We start from the raw sequence: 21,470 nt of genomic DNA on the forward strand, positions 1-21,470 counted from the left end.
GAGTGCAGAGCAATGTGGAGCACATTGTATTGTGCTGCTGGTGTGTGAGGTCAGCACTTTCCTTCCCTGCAATCAGTCAGTCGTCCACCCGTCCCCCCACCCAGCCAGCCGCCTGCTAACAGGACAAGCCCACAGCGGAAACCGGAGGTCACCTAATCCCTTGGTGACTCCTCGACCCGTTGGCTCAGGGCTTTTCATTGTCGATCAGTGCAGAGCGGCCTCGCTCAGCTGCTTTCCATTTTTGCCACCCTGGCCGATAAGTCTTTTTTTGTTTATGGGTGCATTTGGCCCAGCGTTGGCCACTTCCCCCGCTCAGGAAGCTGGTGACTGTAGCATCAGGTGTGGAACCTGTTGTTGACCTGCAGAAGTGTGATGAAATAGTGTTGTCTTTGCCACCTGGCTGTCTGGGACAGACATGCATCACATAAAAACTTGGAAAAACAACCACAAATCCTGTCAGGGTTTGACTTCTGGAATTTGAGCGATTCAGTCTGGGTTGTTTTGTGTTTTCAAACGCTATCTGTGTGCCTTCAGAACTTTCCAAGCAGGATTTGTACCTTCTTGTCTCCACTTTTCACCCCTGCATCCCTCCTCCCGTGTGTCTGTGGGGGAGTGAGAGGAGAAAGGGGATCAGGGGAATTTATTATGTTTGTTAACAGCCCCAGATGAAAGCCTGGGTGCCATTGTAAAACAGATGTAATGCCCTTACAGCTGCTCCATTGGTCAGCTAATCTTTTCGACTAATGTCCCCAACCCCCTTTCACAAACATCCAAACTTCCATCAGCCCCTTCACCCCTGGCTCATGTTACTTGTTGGTTCACCTTCCCCATCAGAGACGCCCTCTGTTCCCCAAATCCAGGTACCCCCGCATCACTAATTAGGTGTTGTCACCCTGCATATAAACGAAACGACGTGACATATTGCAATCAGGGCCAAGTCCGTCTGCTGCAGAGATGAAAAGAGGGGAAGTGAACCAACCGAGACAAAGGAAGCCCTCACTGGCCTCCAGAAGTGCTCCGATATAGATCTGACATCGTGTTTATTTCTTGGTTTTATTTTTCCAAGATCTTTATTACACTCTGACCGTACCTCTGCACTGAGCCTTCCTCCCTCTCCCTCCTCATCACTGTGAGCATGTGTTTGTTTTACTTGGCTAGTGACTCTGTGTAAGGCCACGCACAGTTTAACTCACAGCCACCCCGAGGCATACATGACCTCTCTGCCTTTTAAAAGCCCACCGCAGGACTCGATTGTCAAGGGAGGGGGGAGTTAGAACCCTCCTTCCACTCCTTCCTGATGTCCCGGGGGTGATTTCTGTTGTCAAGCCGCCATGTTACCCATTATGCCGTCGATACGAGCAGGCATTCATCACTGTCGCCGTCTCATCCATCTTAACTTTAGCTGACAAACCCGGGAAACTGGCGAGACTCCGGAGCCACTCGGGTTCCCTGAATGTAACCGGCCCCTGTGCTCTTTCTCTATAAACAAACACAGGGCCACTCGAGGCACACGGGGCCTCCCAAATGACAAACAGTTCTTTGTTTTGTAACATTGGAGGGGGAAAAAATGGCCACTCTAACATTTTCAAATGTAACAGAAGTTTATGAGATCACTCATCTTGTGTGTTAGGAGCTCGTGTTCATGTTGGGCCAACACATTTCGGCTTCCCTCTCGGTTATTCCTCTGTCTCGGGCCTCTGTGCTGGTTCGTCTGTTGGTCCCTGCTCTTCCATTCTTTGATTGGTGGATTTAGGAAGGAAGGCCATGTCAGCCGCGCGCTTCCTGCTTCCTGTTGTGTCCAGCAACAATCCGAATCTCCCTCCACCTTCTCCGTGGAAAAAGGAAGTCGGCTTTCTCTGGACTTTCCTCCAAAGTCGAGAAATCCCTCTTGTTAGATACCTCAGGAGTCAGTCGTCTACTTTCATTTACTCGCATTTGAGATAAACAGACTTGTTCACCTTTACAGTAGAGAACTTGGCTGACGCTGAAGCTGCTCTCCAGGCGTTTGTGCTCCAGGCCTGCTGTTTGTTAGTGAGCACTGGAATGCATTTTAATTACAGAGGCAGCACACCGTTTTAAGGCCGTCATCTCCACAGGCCAGACCACGATGCACTGTAGCACTAAAAAACAGGGTAGTCCTTCTGTTCCGTTGCCATGTGGCATTTCAACTATTCCCATCTGCAATGCTTGAGTGTGTATTTTTTTTTATTCAGCATTTGAATAGCATGTCATTCTTCTTGCCTGCTGGTCAGTGGTGAATAGTAATGTTAATGGGTTAGCTGGGAGCCTTTATAGCAAAGACTGGGAGGAGAGAAAACGGGGAAGCGAGGAATTTGGGGATTACGAGGAGGAGAAGAAGGGGAATGAATCGGGGTTCGGGGCAACAGCTGTTCCCCCCTGTCTCAATGCAAGTTTGCCCCGGCTCGTCTCCTTTCTTTCTTCTGTCCTCAGCAGGATACAGTGTCCCTCCTTTCCTTTCTTAAACCTTCTGTCCTTTCAAGCCACCTCGCCCGTCTTCTGCCCCATTCGTGTTAATGAGTACTGGTAGTTGTTAACAAAACAGCTGGTCAGTCAGGACACAGAAGTTCTGTCTAGAAGAAGGATTGAGTTGAATGCAGTCCTTGGTGGGGCTTTTTCTTCTTCTGCCACCATTGTTGTCGTGCATAAATACTACACACCTCCTCACATATGCTCTGTATCAGCCTGGGGAACCACAGTTGTATTTAAAGTCAAGCACAGTTAAAGTGAGGCTCATATTCGATCAAGTAAATCCCCCTTGATATGACCCAAATGGAGCTGCAGCCATGTGCTTCCCGTCTTGTGTGTGGTCACTTGTGGCTTCCAAATGAGCTTCGTTCAAGTGAGCGGCGCTGAGAAGGCAGCCGTAGACCCAGACAGTATCTCTGTCTTTGTCCGTGGGTCTGCTTCTCAACTAGCCTCTGCTGGAATCTGACCGTGCAGACCGTGTTTACCTTTGACTTAATGTTTCATAGCTTTTCCCAGACAGCTTGAACTTGAATATTTCACTTCAAATGCTTGATTTCATTTGGCCTGCTTGTTGTGTTTTCCACGATGTCCAATTCCTCCTCTTGCCGCAGTTTTCCTGATTTCCTGTGCATGTTTCTTTTGGTTGAAGTTTCTTTATCTTTTGATGTTTTCTGGCCCAGATATTGGCTCATGTTAACATTATCAACATCTTACAACGTTTGTCATGAGCTGTTTGAGCTCTCCGAGTAAAACCACATGGGCAGAATGAAGGAGATACGCATTTTTTAATGTGTGTGTGTCTGTGTGTGTGTGCTCATGCATGCAGAGGGACATGAACAGGTGATGGGCAGAGGGCTTAATCCCTCCCCTGATGTTGGAATACCCATGTGTCCAAATGTGTGCTTTGCAAACATGTATGTGTATTTTGTGCACACATATGGCTGTTGTTGCCTGTGTGCAGTGCACACTTAAGCGTGTGTGTGTGTGTGTGTGTGTGTGTGTGTGTGTGTGTGTGTGTGTGTGTGTGTGTGTGTGTGTGTGTGTGTGTGTGTTGGTTTGGGGACGTAAGCAGGAGCCACTGGAATGCTCTTGCAGAGTTTAAGGGCAGCCGTCTCACTTTCACAGCCCTTTAAGAGTCACGCTCAACTGAATTTCACACTTTTAAGTTCACATTTCACCACCGCCACGCACAGCTAGATGCTCTACCTGCATTTCTTTATTTAGAGTTGGATGCGTTAAATCAGATGTCAGCTTATCTTGCTGATACAGTTTCAAAGAAACCATTTGGGTCTGAAATTATTAAAAAGTATAGCAGACTTCTGGTGATTTACTGTTTCTTGTCTCTTCTACTGCAGCATTGAAAACTGACTTACTGTTGTGGAATGTAGGAATACCGGTTGTGTTTCCTGAGACGGAGACAGCAGCAGAAGGGGGTGGTGGTTGATAAAGTAAAGAGTAGGAGTACAAGCAAGACAAGGAGTCTGATTTTGTTTCAAGGCTGGGCTCTTGGGAGCTGCATTAATGGACAGGGTTTTATTGAGTGAAGTCAACACTCTACAGAGTCCTGATCTGGTTTTTTCTTCCATCTCACCGTCACTTGTCTAAATGTGGTCTTGACACAATGGCACGTCCCCCTCGACCTCTCAGTGTTGCACTCTGGGGTGAAAAGTTCAAATCATTATTGGCCTTTCAGAAAGACCCGAAGGATCTTGAGGAACTGACTTTGCACTGTGTCATTTAGGGTGCTGTTAGAAGACTCTATGGTCTTTGTTTGGATGATAATCAACCACAAATGTCATTTTCACTTTGCAGAATGTCAGCCAGGCTTCTTCAAAGCCGATGCGTCCAGCAGCAAGTGTGAGCCATGTCCTGACAACACCCAGAGGCTGAACCCGGGGGCTTCGTTTTGTCCCTGCATGGCCGGCTTCTACCGGGCTCACACCGACCCCATCACTGGACCCTGCTCAGGTGAGGAGAGGGCAGAAATGAAAAGGAATTGAAATAATTTCTAATTTCTTTCTACTTTGCTTTGAAAGTGCAAGACCTTTTTGTAACTTTTAAATCCGTTGGATCCTAACGTCTCGTGTTTTTTCGTGATCCATTCTCACCAGGGCTCCCCTCTGCCCCTAAAGATCTGGAGGCCACTTCCAATCACCTCCCTGCAGGAAAACTACTCCTCTCCTGGAACCCTCCGGAATACACCGGAGGTCGAGATGACATCACCTACAGCGTTTTGTGCCAGCGTTGTGAGAGCTTCGAGTGCAAGCCCTGTGGAGAGAAAATTCGCTACGATCCAGCCAGCATGGGTCTGACTGTCACCAGGGTGTCGGTGAGCGAGCTGGACGCTCACTTCAACTACACCTTCACGGTGGAGGCGCACAGTGGCGTGTCTGTGCTCGTCAATGAGGCAGCACCCCGAACTGCCCGGCTGTCCTCCACCACTCTGACTACATCCCTGCAGCACACAGGTGAGCGATGCTGATATGAGGCAGTGCCAGGATGCTACAGTAATCCCTCGTTTATCGCGGTAGATGCGTTCCAGACCTGGCCGCGATAGGTGAAAATCCGCGAAGTAGGGACTCCCAGCATGCCCCTCGCGGGGATTCCCTCCACGTCGCACCTACGTCACAAACCGCGGCTGTAAACGGAAGTCGCCTTTCCAGCTCACCTCTCAGTCATCGTTTCTTCGGATTCATGATAAGAGTTTCCAACCTACCGATCAATCCAACGAACTATCAGCTCATAGTAAGTTATCTTACTTACTTCTGGAAAGCCCGGCATTTCCGTGTCACTTCGTTGACGCTCGAACGCTCGGGGGTTTCCTAAATCAGCCAGCGTTTCACCGACGCTCTCACTTCTGCGTCTGTGAAACCACGCTCCCTACAAGCTCAGCTCCCGAATCCAGCCGCCCTGTCTGACATACAGTACTATATTGAATTATCGTATGATCACATTCTCTTTTTGTGGGTAAAACTCAAGAAAAAAGGTTTTTACTTGTTTTTTTTTAGTTTTATTACAAAAAGTGCATTTTATGATGAAATTGATGAAAAAAACAAGAATTTCTTGATATTTCGCATAGAAAAATACCGCGAATCTGCGAATTCCCCCTGAAAAATGCTCCAAAGAAAAAATCCACGAAGCAGCGAATCCGCGATGAACGAACCGCGAAGTAGCGAGGGATTATTGTATCTCTGCAACTCAACTGTGTTCTACATGAGGGGAAACGAACAAGAACGCGGTCTTATTAGGGCTGGGGGTAAACGATTATTTTTAAAACGATTATTCTGACGATTATTTTATCGAATAGTCGACTATTCTAATGACTATTTAGAAAATTAATCTAATGATTATTTTTCTATTGCACAATTAACAAAAACCAGAAAATCTCAAATAAATTCCTCAAAAAAATTGATAAATTCTTACTGTAAGAGAATAAACACTACAGGCCTTCCATTTTGTATAACACTGCTTTTATTGTGTTGCGGTTGGTTATGTTCTGGTGACGTGTAGAACTTGGGAGTGCAGGCTGCTGCCTGAGAGGTGGTAGAAGATGGAGTGTCTCCATGCTGCTTTGTTTTGGTCACTTATGTGCGTGAGGCGAGTGGTCTTACGGGTTAAATCAAACTCAGGTGATATTTTACACTAAACCGAAAACCCACAACACTCTAAATGTAATAAAAAGGGAGATCTACACCACAAAAAAGATGAACTCTAAACCAAAACGTAACAGCTTATCCCAACGCAAGAAGCTGTTAGCGAAGATGCTAACAGTAGCTTTACCAACATTAAGTTCAAGTTACCAAGTTTAAATAAACCAAAAACACCCAGCAGCAAACAGACCAGCATGGAGGAGAGACTGCTACCACCAAAACAGCTCTCCTCATGTCTGAAAGAAGCTCCTTAATGAAGGGAGAAACGCTCCCGGTGATTTTCTACATCTGCGATAGACACGAAGCAGCGCATCTGACCCCGGAAGTTGTTGTCCGTTGCCGGGAGACGAAGGGGCAAAACAGGAAAATAATCTAGTAGTGCACGGACGTTGTTCCGGGTCTTCGGTATTTGGCGGAGATGTTAGTGAAGGCGGAGAAGAGGGCGAACTACAGGAAAAACAGGCAGATTCCTCCTCAATTTACAAACTCCTGGGGATGCAACAAGTGGGCGCGGTGCGTCGACTTCCGGATCTGACGTCGACAAATTTTTAGAATCGAGCCGTCGACTTCGTCGAGGCTTCGCTACAGCCCTAGGTCTTATTCTCCACTTTCGATAAAAATCCTCAAACGTGATCTCGTTTGTCCTCAGATCCACCCAGAATAGCCTCCATGCGACTGGTCGAACGGGACTCCACCAGTTTGTCCCTTTCTTGGGACGTATCCCCCCGACAGCTGGTCCAAAGCCCATCTGTCCACTATGAGCTTGCCTACCGCAAGAAGGTGAGCAGTCTTTAATTTCCTAACGAGTGTCCTGAACCTCACTTCACATGTCATCTCACGAGTTAAGATAAGCTTTGAATGGTAAGCGTGTCATTTAAAAATGTCCGTTCTTGATCTGATTGTTTCCTAGAAACAACATTCGAAACACGGCTGCTGTCATAAATTTACATCCCTAATTTAAATGTAAAACCTGCCTGCAGTCTCCATCTGCAGCCATGACACTGGATTAATGAATGAGTTTATTTTTAATCTCGTTTCCCTCCCAGGACAACAAACTGGATGTGACTACATACGTTGTGCTCAAACTGGAGAGGAGCTCTGTAAAGATCAGTGATCTGGCTCCGGGCACCGCCTACCTGGTCAAGGTTCAGGCTTTTAGCAGCGACGGGAGCTCCGGAGGATCCAGCGTGGAGGAACAGTTTGAGACGCTCTCTGATGGTAAAGAGTGGAAACTACATAAGTTACTTAATTCAGGAGTTGGATCTGAGGTTTATTTCTAAATATTTTTTTTTTGCAGAGCACCTTAATAAAACCGGAGTGATCCTCACCTCGGCGGTTGGAGGAGCGATCATGCTGCTCCTGGTGATTGTGATTCTGGTCCTCTGCCGACGGTGAGGAACTGTCTCACCGTGCAGCTCTTCTCGTCTTTCTGTTCCGATAATCTGTCACAATGCCCCATCCTTCAGTGCCTTCCTGTCTCATTCTTCTGCTTTTCCTTTGTGGGGCCTCCACATGCTCTTTGCATTCAGTCTGTCCTCACCCCTTTCTTTCTGTCTTCCTTTAGCCGACCGTCTCTTTCTCTTTATCTGGATCTGTGTCCCAGCAGTCACCGGGGAGGAATTTGTGTTGAATGCGTCTCGTCGTTGCGCAGTGGCCACATTCGGCTGAGTGTTCGGGGCCTTTGAAAGGAAATTAGCCCAGAGTGGAGCATTGTTGTTAATGAGAGGCGTTTGGTTCTTTCTGTACGAGGTCACGGGCACTTTGTGAAGAATGACCCGAGCCTGTACTGTAGCAGCTTGTAGCCTGTCCATCCACCTCCTTGTCCTGGTTTGAATTGGCTTGGCAAACACAGTCTATAGTCAGACTTTATCAAAGGAACCCTTCTGTCTGAATGCACACATTGCACCAGTGTCTGGATGCTATTCTAAGCCCAGAGCATCCAGAGAAATAGTTCTACGTGCCAGTGATATAAAATCAGTCACTTCAGTGATGGTAATTTGCAAATTTGTTTTACTTTTCCCCAGAAGAAGCAACTCTCACGCTCGACAAGGACCAGAGGATGCCTACTTTTCTAATCCAGGTGAAAAAAAATTGTCTAACTTTGTCGTCTAGCTTTGCTATTGATTTTATTTTTACCTTACAATTATCTTTCTTTGGTTTGCAGAGCAATTAAAGCCGCTGAAGACCTACGTGGATCCGCATACATACGAGGACCCCAACATAGCTGTCCTCAAGTTTGCCACTGAAATCCACCCGAGCCACATAACCAAACAGAAAGTTATTGGAGCTGGTGAGTGACTACCCCGCTGAGATAATCTGCTGTGGGCCTTAACTCCAAGCTGCTGAAAGATCTTCCAATCCTTAAAAAAAATCTGTTTATGTTGTGCATTTTGCACAGCTCAACAGGCTGACTGACGGTGCTTACTTCAGTGAGATTAGCATCTATCTCGCTGGCTTCTCACAGAACAAGTTCAAACTTTGAGTGTGTGTGTTTGTGTGTGTGTGTGTGGCAACTCCTGGCTGTGATATCTCGCTTTGTATCTTGGCAGGAGTTGATGCAAACATTACACAAACGAAATTGCTGCAGAAACATTGTTTTTGGACGGATATCAATTCAAATTCAATTCAATTCAAAAATACTTTATTAATCCCAGAGGGAAATTAGAGTTTCAGTACACACAATTCTGAGATCAGACATACACACATAGACACATGATAAGAATTAGTGACTGTGGTCATTCGCAACACGAGTCGCGCTACCGTAATAGATCAAGAGGGTTTATATGAGGATTGAGTCAGAGGGAGGAAAAAAAGGCACTTCAGAGTTACCCCCGACAGAGAGGGCAGCTTTGCTATGCAAGAAAACACCTCAGACAGATATGCACACAGACTTCAGACATTACACAACATAAGTGTCCAATAGGTGGGGAGGTAGGGTTGGGACTCTCCTCACTTCAGTGCGTGCAGCCACATGGAGCAGCGCTCATCACCTCCGTTTGGACAGGGGGGGGGGGGATAATGGGTTAGAGGGCATATTGACTCCTAAATACGGTTCCACGGCCTTCACCGGTCACAGTCCTGCCCAGGCTGGGATAGGGAGAAAGAGTTTCCATAGCGACGGCAACATTCCACATTTCTTCTGAGGGGAGTTTACACTTCAGCCTCACAGGCTCCAAGGGCACCAGATTTAGATAAGAATTGTTTTGGGGACAGAGATAATTTCCTCTCTGCCTTACTGTTCTGTTGGTCTTCAACTCCTCTAGATCCTATAATGGCGTAATTAATCAATCCCAACCACGCTGTCCCGTCAACTCTGTCTTTGATGGAATCCACCTTTTGTGCCAGAGCCTGAATCTCAGCCAAAGTTCCAAGCTTACGACTTAACTCGACAATTATATGAGTTTGTGCGTTCACAGCACGATGCATTCCATCCCTGAGCTCCGGGATTGAGCCAGTATCCCTCGAACGCTCATTAATTTTCCAGTAAGCCAGGTAACCGCTCAGGTCAAAAAGCAGGAATCCCGACACCAAAACGACGAATATCCAAACATCTTCAGAATCCTCTACAGACAGTTGAGAGAGGCAGATCAGGTTCCACTGTTTCCAGGAGTCCACGATATACCCAGCTGGCTCAGAGCACCTTCCTGAGCTCGGCTCATTTTTTCCCCCCTCTCTTTTTATTGGGGATACGTTTATTCAAGTGCGACCACCTTTTACCCTTTGAACCAAAAGCCTTGTCCAGCCCTCCCAGCTCCCACGGCCATATGCCCTCCTTTCTTCTCATGTGACAGCTGATTCCCAGGCTCCCACACAACAGGCAGTCTACCTTTTACACAATGTTGCCTCTTTCAAAACACCAAGCTCGAACACACCTCTGTGAGAGCGCTTCAGGCAAAACAGACGCTGATACTTCCTCATTTTCTTTTTTTTGTTGTCCCGCCAAGCCCTGCAGCTAGAAACTTAAGATGACACACACATTCATTTGATATCAGTTTTATATATCAACTGTTCCGCTGATGGTCTGTTTCCTGCAGGGGAGTTTGGGGAGGTGTACCGGGGGATTTTGAAAGGCCCTGGGAGGAAGGAGGTGGCCGTCGCCATCAAGACGCTGAAACCTGGCTACACAGAGAAACAGAGGCAGGATTTTCTGAGTGAGGCCTCCATTATGGGTCAGTTCACCCACCAGAACATCATCCGTCTGGAGGGGGTGGTCACTAAGTGTAAGGCATTCCTTGAATTGGTTTAAAGCTTTTTGGTTTTACTTGATTTTTACAAAACTGAATGTTCTTCTGCTCTTTTTTTGCAGTCAAGCATGCAATGATTGTGACTGAGTACATGGAGAACGGAGCGCTGGATAGATACCTGAGGGTGCGTCCGCCATATTTGTCCAGATACAGAACCTCATCGATCTTTTTCAAAAATACCTCTGGTCTCAAATGACAAGAAATTCCCGTTTCCCTTTTAGGACCACGATGGTGAGTTCACGTCTTACCAGCTTCTGGGAATGCTTCGGGGCATCGCTGCTGGCATGAAATACCTGTCTGAAATGAGTTACGTCCACCGTGATCTGGCTGCCCGGAACATCCTCGTGAACACCACCCTGGAGTGTAAAGTCTCTGACTTTGGCCTGTCCCGAGTGCTGGAGGACGAGCCAGAAGGGACGTACACCACAAGTGTGAGTAGATTTGCAGCAGAAATGAAGACTTTCTTCAGATATGAGGGTCTTTAGAAGAGTTCATTTGTAACTTTTGTTTGGTTTCAAAGAGAAGGTTCACTGAGAAACCCCCTTTTTTTTTTTTACTTATTATTTTATGAAAATGATGACTCATTTTGAGTTTAACATGCAGGCTGAACATGAAAAAAGTCTTCTACCCCAATTTCCTGCATTAGCTTCTAACAGAAAACGGACGGTGAAACTTTAGTATTAGATAATCCTGACAGATCTACGTCACACTGTCACTTAACATTCGTGGACTCGCCCATCTTGACTCACAACGGAGAAGACCGTTGTTGGTTTAGCGTCCAGGAAGCAGCAGAGAACATCCCAGCTAGTAGAAGCTAACCGTTAGCTTTGACAACTCCACCACACAGCAGAACCCCTTCGTGTGTGTGTGTTTTTTGTGGAGATGAAGCATCAACGTTGCAGAGTAAATGCAGTCAGCGATAGTCACATTGCTGTTAGCCAATCAGAGGCACGATGTCCGTATAACAGGAAATAGGACTTCACATTCTGCCGTGTTATGCCACTTAGTTGAATTCTGTTAATTTTTTTAAGAACTTTTATTGAACCTTTGCAAAACGAACAAAAGCGACTACATTTCAAAATTTGTTAGCAGAATGACATTACAGAGCAGCTCCGAAGTTCGTGTTCCTCTCAACTTGCATTTTGTAGATACAATTCAACTTGGTATAGTAAGAAGACAATAAACAAAAACAACAACAAAAAAAATCAAACAAAAATAGAACATGAAAGGATACAAGTAAGACAGCATGAAAAAACAAATTATGTGTATATAAATAAAGTTTTACAAGGGGGAAGTTAAAGAGCAAACAAGGTCTAGTGTGTATACCATCCAAAAAGCGGTTAGAGATTAGTGTTCATAATGAAATCATAAAGCTTTATAGCATTGGGGATGGACATTTTACCGAAGGATCTCAACAGCAGTTTAATTTCATTTTTGAGATTATTCCATGTAGGTGGATTTTTGAGATATCGGCATTTGTGTATGAAAAATTTTGTTAAGATTATGAGATTATTAATTAGAAATTCACTATTTTTATCTTTTAGTATAATGCCAAATAAGATATCTTCAACTGTGAAATTGTTTATATAAATTTGATTGGAGTTCAGCCAATCCTGGAGTGAATTCCACATCATTAAAATTTTATCACATTCATAGAAAAGATGTTTGGTCGATTCATAGTTTTGTTTGCGTATGAATAGGACCATTTGAGTTTTTTTCCCCAGAGAACAACCTACAAGGCATTCATTCCTACTAGAGACCCCTTCAAATGGATTAAAAGTAGGAATAAAGTTGACCTTTAACCTCAAACTTGTGTTTTATTTGAACAGGGAGGTAAGATTCCCATTCGCTGGACAGCACCAGAGGCCATAGCCTACAGGAAGTTCACCTCAGCGAGCGATGTGTGGAGCTTTGGCATCGTCATGTGGGAGGTGATGGCATTTGGTGAAAGACCTTATTGGGACATGAGTAACCATGAGGCAAGTTGCACTTAAATCCTGAACTATGCCACCATCAGTGAACAAACATTATAATAAATCAGCTGATAACCTCTTTTGCAGGTGATGAAGGCGATCAACGAGGCATTCAGGCTCCCCGCACCGATGGACTGTCCATCTGCCGTCTACCAGCTGATGCTTCAGTGCTGGCTTCAGGACCGCTCTAAGAGACCGCGGTTCGGGGACATCGTCAGTCTGCTGGACAAACTTCTCCGCAGTCCAGACTCGCTGAAGACCATTGCGGACTTTGACCCACGGTGAGATTTGTTTAATTATCAGGCAAAAGGCTCGTAAAGTTTGTTTTTCTGGCTTGGACTCTTAAGATCCTGGAGCTTCTGCCACCATCAACACCCGGTTCTTGGACATCAACCTGAAAGCAAAACACTTTGGAGTGGGGATAATCTAAATGTGGACTTTATCCACAAATTTTGGCCGACTTTTAAGAATATTCTAGCTGTTACCGGTTCATGCACACTAAAACTCTTAAAATAAACAGTCCAAAGGGGGAATTGGAAAATAAAATGATAAATGACTGAAACTTACTTTTCTTACATAAACATTTTTTGTCTCTTAAATCTTGTCATGCAAATAAACTCTGATAAAATTAATGAATAACTTTTAAAATAATAGGTTATGAGGCGAAAGGAGAACAGCTTCAGGACAGAGTGACACTGAAAGCCAGGCTTGAATCAAAGTAGATAAACTGTCAACTTCTCACCAAGGCTTTCTTGCTGAGCTGTGGTGGCCTCATGGAGGGGGCCATCGACTAGCACACTGCTGCTAACCACTTAAACATTCTCCTGATAATAACTTTTTGGTTTCCTTGACTTTTGATGTGCTAATACTATTTTATCCGTTTAATTATAGATTCACTAGGATAAATACAATAAAGTTTATCTTTCACCAAATAGAATATTTACTAAGACATCACAATATAACTGTAGACACATTACTTGTCCGTGTGTGTGTGTGTGTGTGTGTGTGTGTGTGTGCGTGTGCGTGTGCGTGTGTGTGTGCGCGTGTGCATGTGCGTGTGTGTGCGTGTGTGCTCTGTCTTCTCGATCCCCAGTGAGTCGTGGAGGATGGCTGCTTATACTGAGCCAGGATTCTCTGGAGGTTTCTTCCTGTTAAAAGGGAGTTTTCCTCTCCACTGTCGCTTTATGCTTGCTTGGTATGAGGATTTCTGTATAGTCACTGACACTAGTCAGTGACTTGATGCAATTTGCTGGGTTCCTTATATAGGAAACATTATTTCTGATTGGCTTAATGAACTGAACTGAATTGGAATTTTTATTATTATTGTGCCTTGAGACGACTCTTGTCGTGATTTGGCGCTTTATAAATAAACTTGAATTGAATTGAATTCTATTTGTGATTTTGTGAATGAATACACGTTTTTTCCCCTTTGTGAAAAATAACAAAAAACGTGTCATGCTCGAGTTCTAATCTGCTCAAACTTGGACCCTCCCAGCCGGTTTTATCACCAACTGGTTTCCTGCTCTGTAATTACAACCCTCAGCCATCTGCCTCTGCTGTGGGAAGTGCCGATAATCATCCGTTCATATATTTGTTTTTCTTCTCAGAGTGTCCATCCGCCTGCCCAGCACCAGCGGCTCAGACGGTTCGCCCTTCAGGTCGGTGTCTGAATGGTTGGAGTCCATCAAGATGAATCAGTATGTGGAGAACTTCACTCTGGCGGGGGTCATCTCTATGGACCAGGTTCTGCAGATGAAGACTGAGTAGGTGTCTGTTTGCATGACATTCATTTTATTTGATTGTTTCTTATGGAAAAGTACCAAACCTGATATCAAAAATGTTTGAAGCAGGAGAACTGTCGAGGCAGAAACCACCAGAGTTGAAAGAACAATTTGTTATTTGACAAAAGCTTTATTCCCCCCGGCCCCTCCTTTCAGTATCAATAACTGGTCTGACATCTCGTTTTGCGCCTCGATACGTTTGCTTTACAAATTAAGCACTATGGTAACATAATAGACACATTTTCCCTGACTCAGACGCAAATCAGCAGTAAAGCATTTCATGCAGCTGGATTTGCGAGGTCACAAAAGCCACAAAATACTAAGAGTTGCAAGAACTTGCGGGACTTAAGCCTGGTTTATGCTTCTCCGTCAGCTCCGCAAGGGACAGACACGCACGGATTGACGGAAGCGTTTTGCCCTCATACTTCTCCGTCTCCTGGAGAGTGTTGCAAAGCAATTCCCCGGCAGGACAACAGAGGGCGTAGCGCTGTTCTGTGGTATCCTGTCATGTATCGGTCCAAGATAGTGTGTTTAATTGTCTTTTTTGTGTATATAAGAGACTTTTAACACGGACATATTTGTCTCTCATTCTCCCACCTCTTCATGCGCTCCCCACCTCTAAACCCACGTTTCCTGTCATTTCCGTCCACAAATAAAACTCTTGCTGCGCATCTTTTCACTCCTCCAGTCACGGGAGGATGAAACGTTCATATTTTTAGAGTTTTTTCGCGAGGTATTCTTCAAGCTTCTCCGTGTCTGCCGCTAGTTATCCTCGGCTCTCTTTGCGATGGCGGCGCTGTAAACAACAGCGGCGTCCTGACCAATCACAAGCTTGCATAATCCGTCTCATTCGACAGATGTTTAATAAAGTGGGCTCGACTCCGTACGTACTTGCGTGCCTGCCGGAGCCCTACGCATGGACGGATAATGGCGTTGCGTGTGCTCCGTACTGACGCAGACGGAGAAGCATAAATCAGGCTTTAAGCAGTTCACGCGAGTTCACAAGCCAGGAGAAAGATGGCCGCATGTATCCTAAAAGGTCTGTGGTTACTTTTCTGTTATTTTTACCTCAGCCACTGAGGTTTCACAGGTGACGATACATTTTCCTTTACTAGTTCAGCAATAGCAAATCTGCACGTGTCTTTTATTTTAAAAGTTCTCTGATGTTTTACACTCCTTCCATGTTTGACTTCCTGAAGCGTTATGGAAGCATAGAGCATAAAAAAAGACTCGCAGCGTCTTTCACGGCTGCATTTTATGCTTCGCAGCGCGGAAAGCTGGGGTTAGCTCATCACCTGTAGGATGCAAAAGCCATTAGCACGCTATTAGCAAAAGAATGATTGAAAAATAAAACTCCCATCTTCCCTGATGTGTAAAATTCCTGCAAGAGGCAATTCTCAAATATTTAAGATGAAAAGAAGCGTCCCAGTCGAGCTGATTTAAGGTTCCTTTTAAAGAATAAGAGAGTTTCTTAACAAAATGAGCAACCAAAACAAAGCCCCACCTTCTTTCCATGATTATACGTATAACTGCCGTAATCTTAGGAAGACAGCAGGGACGAACTCTTTTGATGTATTTGTCGTACAGTATGGTGTGATTTCAGGGCCCCATGTTTCCATCTCAGGGCATCTGGTAGCACTCTCTGAAAACCACCACTCATTTACGATCCACCCCTCTGCCTGCCAGACAAGTGATTCATGGTCAACAGGGAGAATCCTCGTTAAGCAATTAAGGCTGTAATTAAGGCTGAGGACTGGTGTTTATGCAGGTTTTTGCAGGTTTGCATCATGTGCTGCTTATGCAGCGCTAAGCCTCCAGTAACGCTCCCGATTGTTGAAGGAGAATTAAAAACTTTGGCAGATGACAAACATGGAATGCACCCCACCTAGCCGAGCTGGTTCACGCTCACTTGGATGTATTCGGCTCCAGGCTGGCGTTTCATCGCTTTGAATGAGTCAGTGATTACTTCAAGGCAGGAAGGATGTGTGTGGAAAGAGTTGGAACGAGTCCAGGGTGAAAACCCACGTGCAGCTCTCCCTAAACGCTATCATGTCTCTCTTTCACAGGGATATTAGGAAAATCGGAGTGAGATTGCCGGGCCATTTGAAGCGGATAGCCTACAGCATCCTGGGTTTAAAGGACCAGACCAGCACTTTGAGTGTGTTTGCGGTGTGATCCTTACAATGAAGGGAGCTAAAATTGGGACAGAGCAGCAGGCAGCCCTTTGAACTCTGAACTGAGCTGGAGTAGGACTGCGGAGGACGGCTTTGGATCAACAGAACCGAGACAACCGTGCCACCCTTTGGGCCAAATGAGTCGGATTAACTTATTGTACATTATTAAACTCTTTTTTTCATCAGGGAATGGAGCAAAAACCACACAAATGTGTCAAATCTCCTTTTTTTTGTATGGAAATATTTGATTGCTCCTGCCTTTTTTTTTTTTTTAATATTTATCAATTTCTGCTTCACAAAAGTGAACAATCAGGCCTTTTCAGCCTCGATAACTTCCACCCTGTGTTTGTTCCAGACAGAATCAAACAAACGGGAGGAACTTTCTATAAATGAGCAGCGGAGCCCAGTCATGGTTCCGTTTGTGGTTGGTGCTGATGTCAAAGAATTTCCCGTTTTTTCGGCACTTTGCTCCATTTCCTGTCAGGACGGAGCGTTGTAGAGCTGAAATGAGCTCAGGTTCGCCCAGAAAGAAAAAAAAAACCTGGTGATGTTTCTGGCTTCCTTCTGCTTCTAAGCAGAAATTAAGCTATGATCTTTTTTTTTGAGTGATGTTCATTAAAGAAAAAGACACTTATGAGGTACTCTGTGTACAGATTCACATTTGAATCCCTCTTTTTAATTTTCCCGGTTACTAAAAACCTTAGGAATATGCACTTGGATCAAGGATTGCTCTCTTTTTGTGGGTGAATTGCAAGCAGTTATTCTCAATGATAGTGTCAAAATCAGAATATAAGTGGAAATAAAGTGGTTAAGCGTAACCCTCCTCCTTTCTGAGTCTCTTTCCCGGAAGTCCTCATTTTCTCATAATTTTGCAAACTTTTCCAGGATATTTAGAGCAATCCTTTGACACTCGTAAGCTTTCATATATTTAAATAGATATTAAAGTGCCTCTTTATTGTGCTCTTAATGGATGACTGCAAATCTCTGTGTTACTGATGAACTCCTTTCTTTACTTGAATTTTTACTGTATTGTTTAAATGTCTAATTCTGTTGTAGCTGAGAGACCCAATGCTTTAAAATAAAGGGATTTTTATTTTTTTAGTTTTCTGTTGTTTTTTTTTACTGGTTGGAGTTTCATTTTGTAAATTCTGTATAATTCTCAGTATTAATCGTGTCTAAAACTGGTTTATTTTTCTAAGCTCACATCACTTCCTGATTTCCAAATTTTCTTCTTCAAAAGAGCAAAACCCTTTTCTTCTGCAGACTCCTGACCATTTGCCTACTGTTTTATACTGTATTTAATAGTCTTATTTATTTTTTACCTTTTTATTTATTCGCCCAGATAAACACTGAGTTGGGTTTATAGTTGGTGGCTGTTCATTAATCAACAATAATGAGAAGAAACATGTTCCTGTTCGTGTCTGAGATTGCATCTGTGGAAAAATAAAAGTCAAACTGAGTTCTTTGAACGTCTTCTGTGTGAACAAAATGCTTTGTTTGTGATGTTTATAGAGCTGGGATGTTTATACTCCTACCTGGGTTTGCTTATAATGCTGCAGAGTGGCTTTAATTCCAAAACTGGAACCTGAAATAAACATTCAAGTGCTTCATTACATCAAGGAAACTGAAAGCCACGCAAGCAAATACGCACAAACGAGCATAAAAAATACAAAACCTTTCTAAGTAAATCGACCCAAAGATGGAAACGTGACGATCGCAGCTATGGTTGTGACAATTAAAAACTGGTCAAACCTTTTGTAACTGATGCTTAGGAATGATTTGGTGTAGTAATGCTTTAAAATGTTGTGTAAACCAAAGAAAATGCATTTAAATGTTCCACAAAAGAGGGATGTGTGAGTTTTGAGGACCTGGCCTCAGCCAGGATAAACATCTCTGGGATCAGCGTTTTCCTAAGAACAGCCAGAAGCTCCTAAAAACACACTCACTGAATGTTTTGCTGTAGGGTTAGGGTCAGATTCAAGAGTTCCAGGAAGTAAAAAAAACATCCTCCTTCAGTTCACGTATTGTATTATTTGGAGAGGCAAAACTTCTCATTTGCTTTGTGGGCTACAGTGTGGTGATTTTGTCTACATGAAGTTTTGAGGTTCTCCTATAGAGGAGATCTTTCTTTCCGCCTTCGTGCCTCGATCACAAAAAGTGATCTGAAGCTATTTTGATTAGTTAATAATTTGTAAGTTTGTATGTCCAAAGTGAGGCCTGGGGGCCACTTGCAGCTTTCTCAATGGGGAATTTTGTCCCCCAGTAGGCTAGTGATGTAAAGTGATTCTATTTTTTGTGGCAATGGCGGCTAGGAATTTGTCCTTTAACCTGAGGGTTGCCAGTTCGAATCCATATTGCTTGCTGATTATGCGTACGCATGTTTACAATGATTGACTCACATAACTTGCATCCATTTGAAGCTTTGTTTCTGTGCGTCTTCCAAAAGTAATACGACTTGTTAGGAAATTGCAATATACGAGTAACCAGGTGGAGTTGACAAAATGAGCAGGACACACTCACCATGGTCACTCCTACTCTGGTTTAAATGTGTTTCATACCATCTACGAAACCACTGCTGTCCTTTTTTTTTCCTGCCATGATCTTAAAGTTAACCAGTTACTGATCTCTTCTACTGACACTATTTAAAGAGCAAGTCACCCCCAAATCAACTTTTTCTTTCTGATAAACTATATAGATGCGTGTCAAATCGTGCTGCAGACACGTGCCGTTATTAGTTCTGCACTTCAGTGCATTTTAGTTAAAATTTTAATTTTCTGCCTAAAACTGTCAGTGTTGTGCCGTTGTCGGGTAAAAACTCTGCACTGCATTTGAATTTAAATCTGCCATCGCTATTGGCTAAGAGATACCCTAGAACGTTAGCGGGTACCATATGATGTCACAGCGTCGTTGTGAGCCTGTGTGTGTGTATTTGTTAGTGGCTCCTCCCTCTCAGTCTGCTAGGCAACAGCATTTGTTGCATTTTTCAAACAGGAAGTGGGAGCGGAGTAATACTCTGGTAGGGGGTGACTAGCTCTTTAAGTTTTCATTGTACTTACAAACCCAGGACTCTATCTGGTCTGTGTTCTCTACTGTGCCCCCTAGTGGAACACTCCAGTACTACATTCAATGTAGCAGCAAGTATGTGAACAAAGACACGGTTTGCTGCCCGCGTCAACAGAGGTATATTCCCGGTGTTCTGACTATCCGTGCTTCCCCATCAAATATTCCTACCGCAGTGTGTTTTGACAGTTTTGCTCTTGTTTACAGTTCAGTAACACACTTATTAACCCTTTGGTGCATAATGGTCACTACAGTGGACAGGTACTCAAAATTGTTATTTATTTGTTTTTGCTATTAAGCACAGCTGTTGGAGACTTTATTGCATTTGAGCCCCTCCATTTGGACTTCAGTGAGTCAAGCCAGCTTATGTCATGTTCAGAATGTATGCTGTCCACTGAGGTGGACATGTAATAAATAATTTGTAAATTATAAAATTTTACAAAAAATATTTGTTGAAATTTGTTTAATTCACACCTAAAGACGAATGACAAATTGTTAAAAAAAATCATGGTTGAAGATTTCATAATTCATGCATCAAAGGGTTAAGCACGGTTTATTATAAATAGGTGATATTACTCAAAAATACAGAACTGTAGTGTAGTTATTAGCAAAAATACACAATGTTTGGTGTGGTTTATTTATGAAAAAGACTGTTTGTCATAATTCTGTGAATGACGGTCAACAATGGGAGAAATGTATTGTTTACAGTATAATAATGATATTTTACAAGCCATTCACAAGCTAACTGTCAGGTAGACATGGCAGTAATATAACAACTTCCAGAGTTAGCGTCTCTTCAGAGAAACAGCCCGTGACGTAGTAGTAATCGGTCTGCACATGCACATTTCCCCAAACCAGCACATACTGGAATAGCACGGATAGTCGGAACACCGGCCTTACTCTCCTTGTCTTCTGGCACCTGTAATGTAGCTCATCACCACCAGCGTGTGAATGTGTCTTATGTGGAAATATTTCGGAGAAAAAAAAATCACCATAAAATATTTCTCGTAATTCTTTTGATGGAAAAACATAACATTTTTGTGGCCAGTGAGGATCACTAACTTGATGATTTTGACCCTTATCTTTAAAAGTTTGGACATTCCTGCTGTGAACAACAGATTAATCATTTGATAGAGAAATCTTATTTTATTTATTTATCACGTTTTGAAGCTTTTGTTGAATTTAGCTAGGGGGGAAAAACAACTAATGAACTAAATTCTATAAAATATGGTGATGCTTGTTCAAATTAATGTTATAATTATTGTAAATATAGTTATTGTTATTGATTTTTAACATTTTTATGACTTTAACTCTTATTTCTCCAAAAGAAAATGCAGTATATTGCCCATTGCTTTGATGTTGTTATGACCTTTAAAGGGTTAATTATAATAGTCTTTTAAAGCTAGATGGCATTATTTCGATTTTAGAGTTTTGACTGAAACATTTCTTTGCTTATATTTCCTCTTGACTGACTCTTTATCACTCCTCTCACTGATTCCTGTTGTATTCATCGTGTCGGCCATTACTAAGTTCCATACTTCAGGATGGATCAAAATTGGGAGAAGAAGGGATGAATTCATGGGTGATAAAACAGGAATGTTAGTGGGTGGTGTTTAAAGTACAACTAGTCGTAAAACATGGTGAGTCATAGTGTGTTAATCTGAAGGCTTATGCATGTTTCATGTTGAGACACATCACTTGGGTTCTTTGTGCTTTAAGATAAGATTTTGTGTTGCTAGAATCAGAAGATATATTTATTTGCAATGAACGTGTGTGTGTGTGTGTGTGTGTGTGTGTGTGTGTGTGTGTGTGTGTGTGTGTGTTTGTGTGTGTGTGTTTACAATGAACCATCATGGTGATTTTTTTACGCCCTGATCAAATAACAACAAAGTAATGCCATTTTCCACACAGCCAGTCTCAGGAATCGCATCAGCCTCCGACGGGTAAAGATTATCTGGGTCCCTGAGCTCCGCCACTACAAACTAACAAAAATCCGAAGGAAGCACGTCTCTGATGAACATTTACTCTTTTTTTAAATTACTGAAACAAAAGTTTACAGGAAACAAGCCAAATGTGTCGTTGGGAGGAAGTTTCTCTTCAT

At 43.5% G+C, this 21,470-nt stretch overlaps 1 protein-coding gene across 1 annotated transcript in view; it reads left to right on the forward strand.

The window, feature by feature from the left end:
- Window positions 1-17,782, forward strand: part of epha2b (eph receptor A2 b) — a 31,600-nt gene extending 13,818 nt beyond the window's left edge. Inside the window, exons 4-17 of the mRNA XM_015966974.3 lie at window positions 4,300-4,455; window positions 4,599-4,955; window positions 6,787-6,917; window positions 7,184-7,355; window positions 7,435-7,528; window positions 8,162-8,217; window positions 8,302-8,427; window positions 10,172-10,357; window positions 10,444-10,505; window positions 10,603-10,812; window positions 12,211-12,360; window positions 12,442-12,635; window positions 13,962-14,117; window positions 16,202-17,782. Of these exons, the coding sequence (XP_015822460.1) occupies window positions 4,300-4,455; window positions 4,599-4,955; window positions 6,787-6,917; window positions 7,184-7,355; window positions 7,435-7,528; window positions 8,162-8,217; window positions 8,302-8,427; window positions 10,172-10,357; window positions 10,444-10,505; window positions 10,603-10,812; window positions 12,211-12,360; window positions 12,442-12,635; window positions 13,962-14,117; window positions 16,202-16,310 (2,159 nt within the window). The 3' untranslated portion in view covers window positions 16,311-17,782. The remainder of the gene's footprint in view (window positions 1-4,299; window positions 4,456-4,598; window positions 4,956-6,786; window positions 6,918-7,183; window positions 7,356-7,434; window positions 7,529-8,161; window positions 8,218-8,301; window positions 8,428-10,171; window positions 10,358-10,443; window positions 10,506-10,602; window positions 10,813-12,210; window positions 12,361-12,441; window positions 12,636-13,961; window positions 14,118-16,201) is intronic.
- Window positions 17,783-21,470: the final 3,688 nt, after the last annotated feature.

Source organism: Nothobranchius furzeri, chromosome 15 (genome assembly GCF_043380555.1).
Source record: "Nothobranchius furzeri strain GRZ-AD chromosome 15, NfurGRZ-RIMD1, whole genome shotgun sequence".
NCBI classification, from domain to species: domain Eukaryota; kingdom Metazoa; phylum Chordata; class Actinopteri; order Cyprinodontiformes; family Nothobranchiidae; genus Nothobranchius; species Nothobranchius furzeri.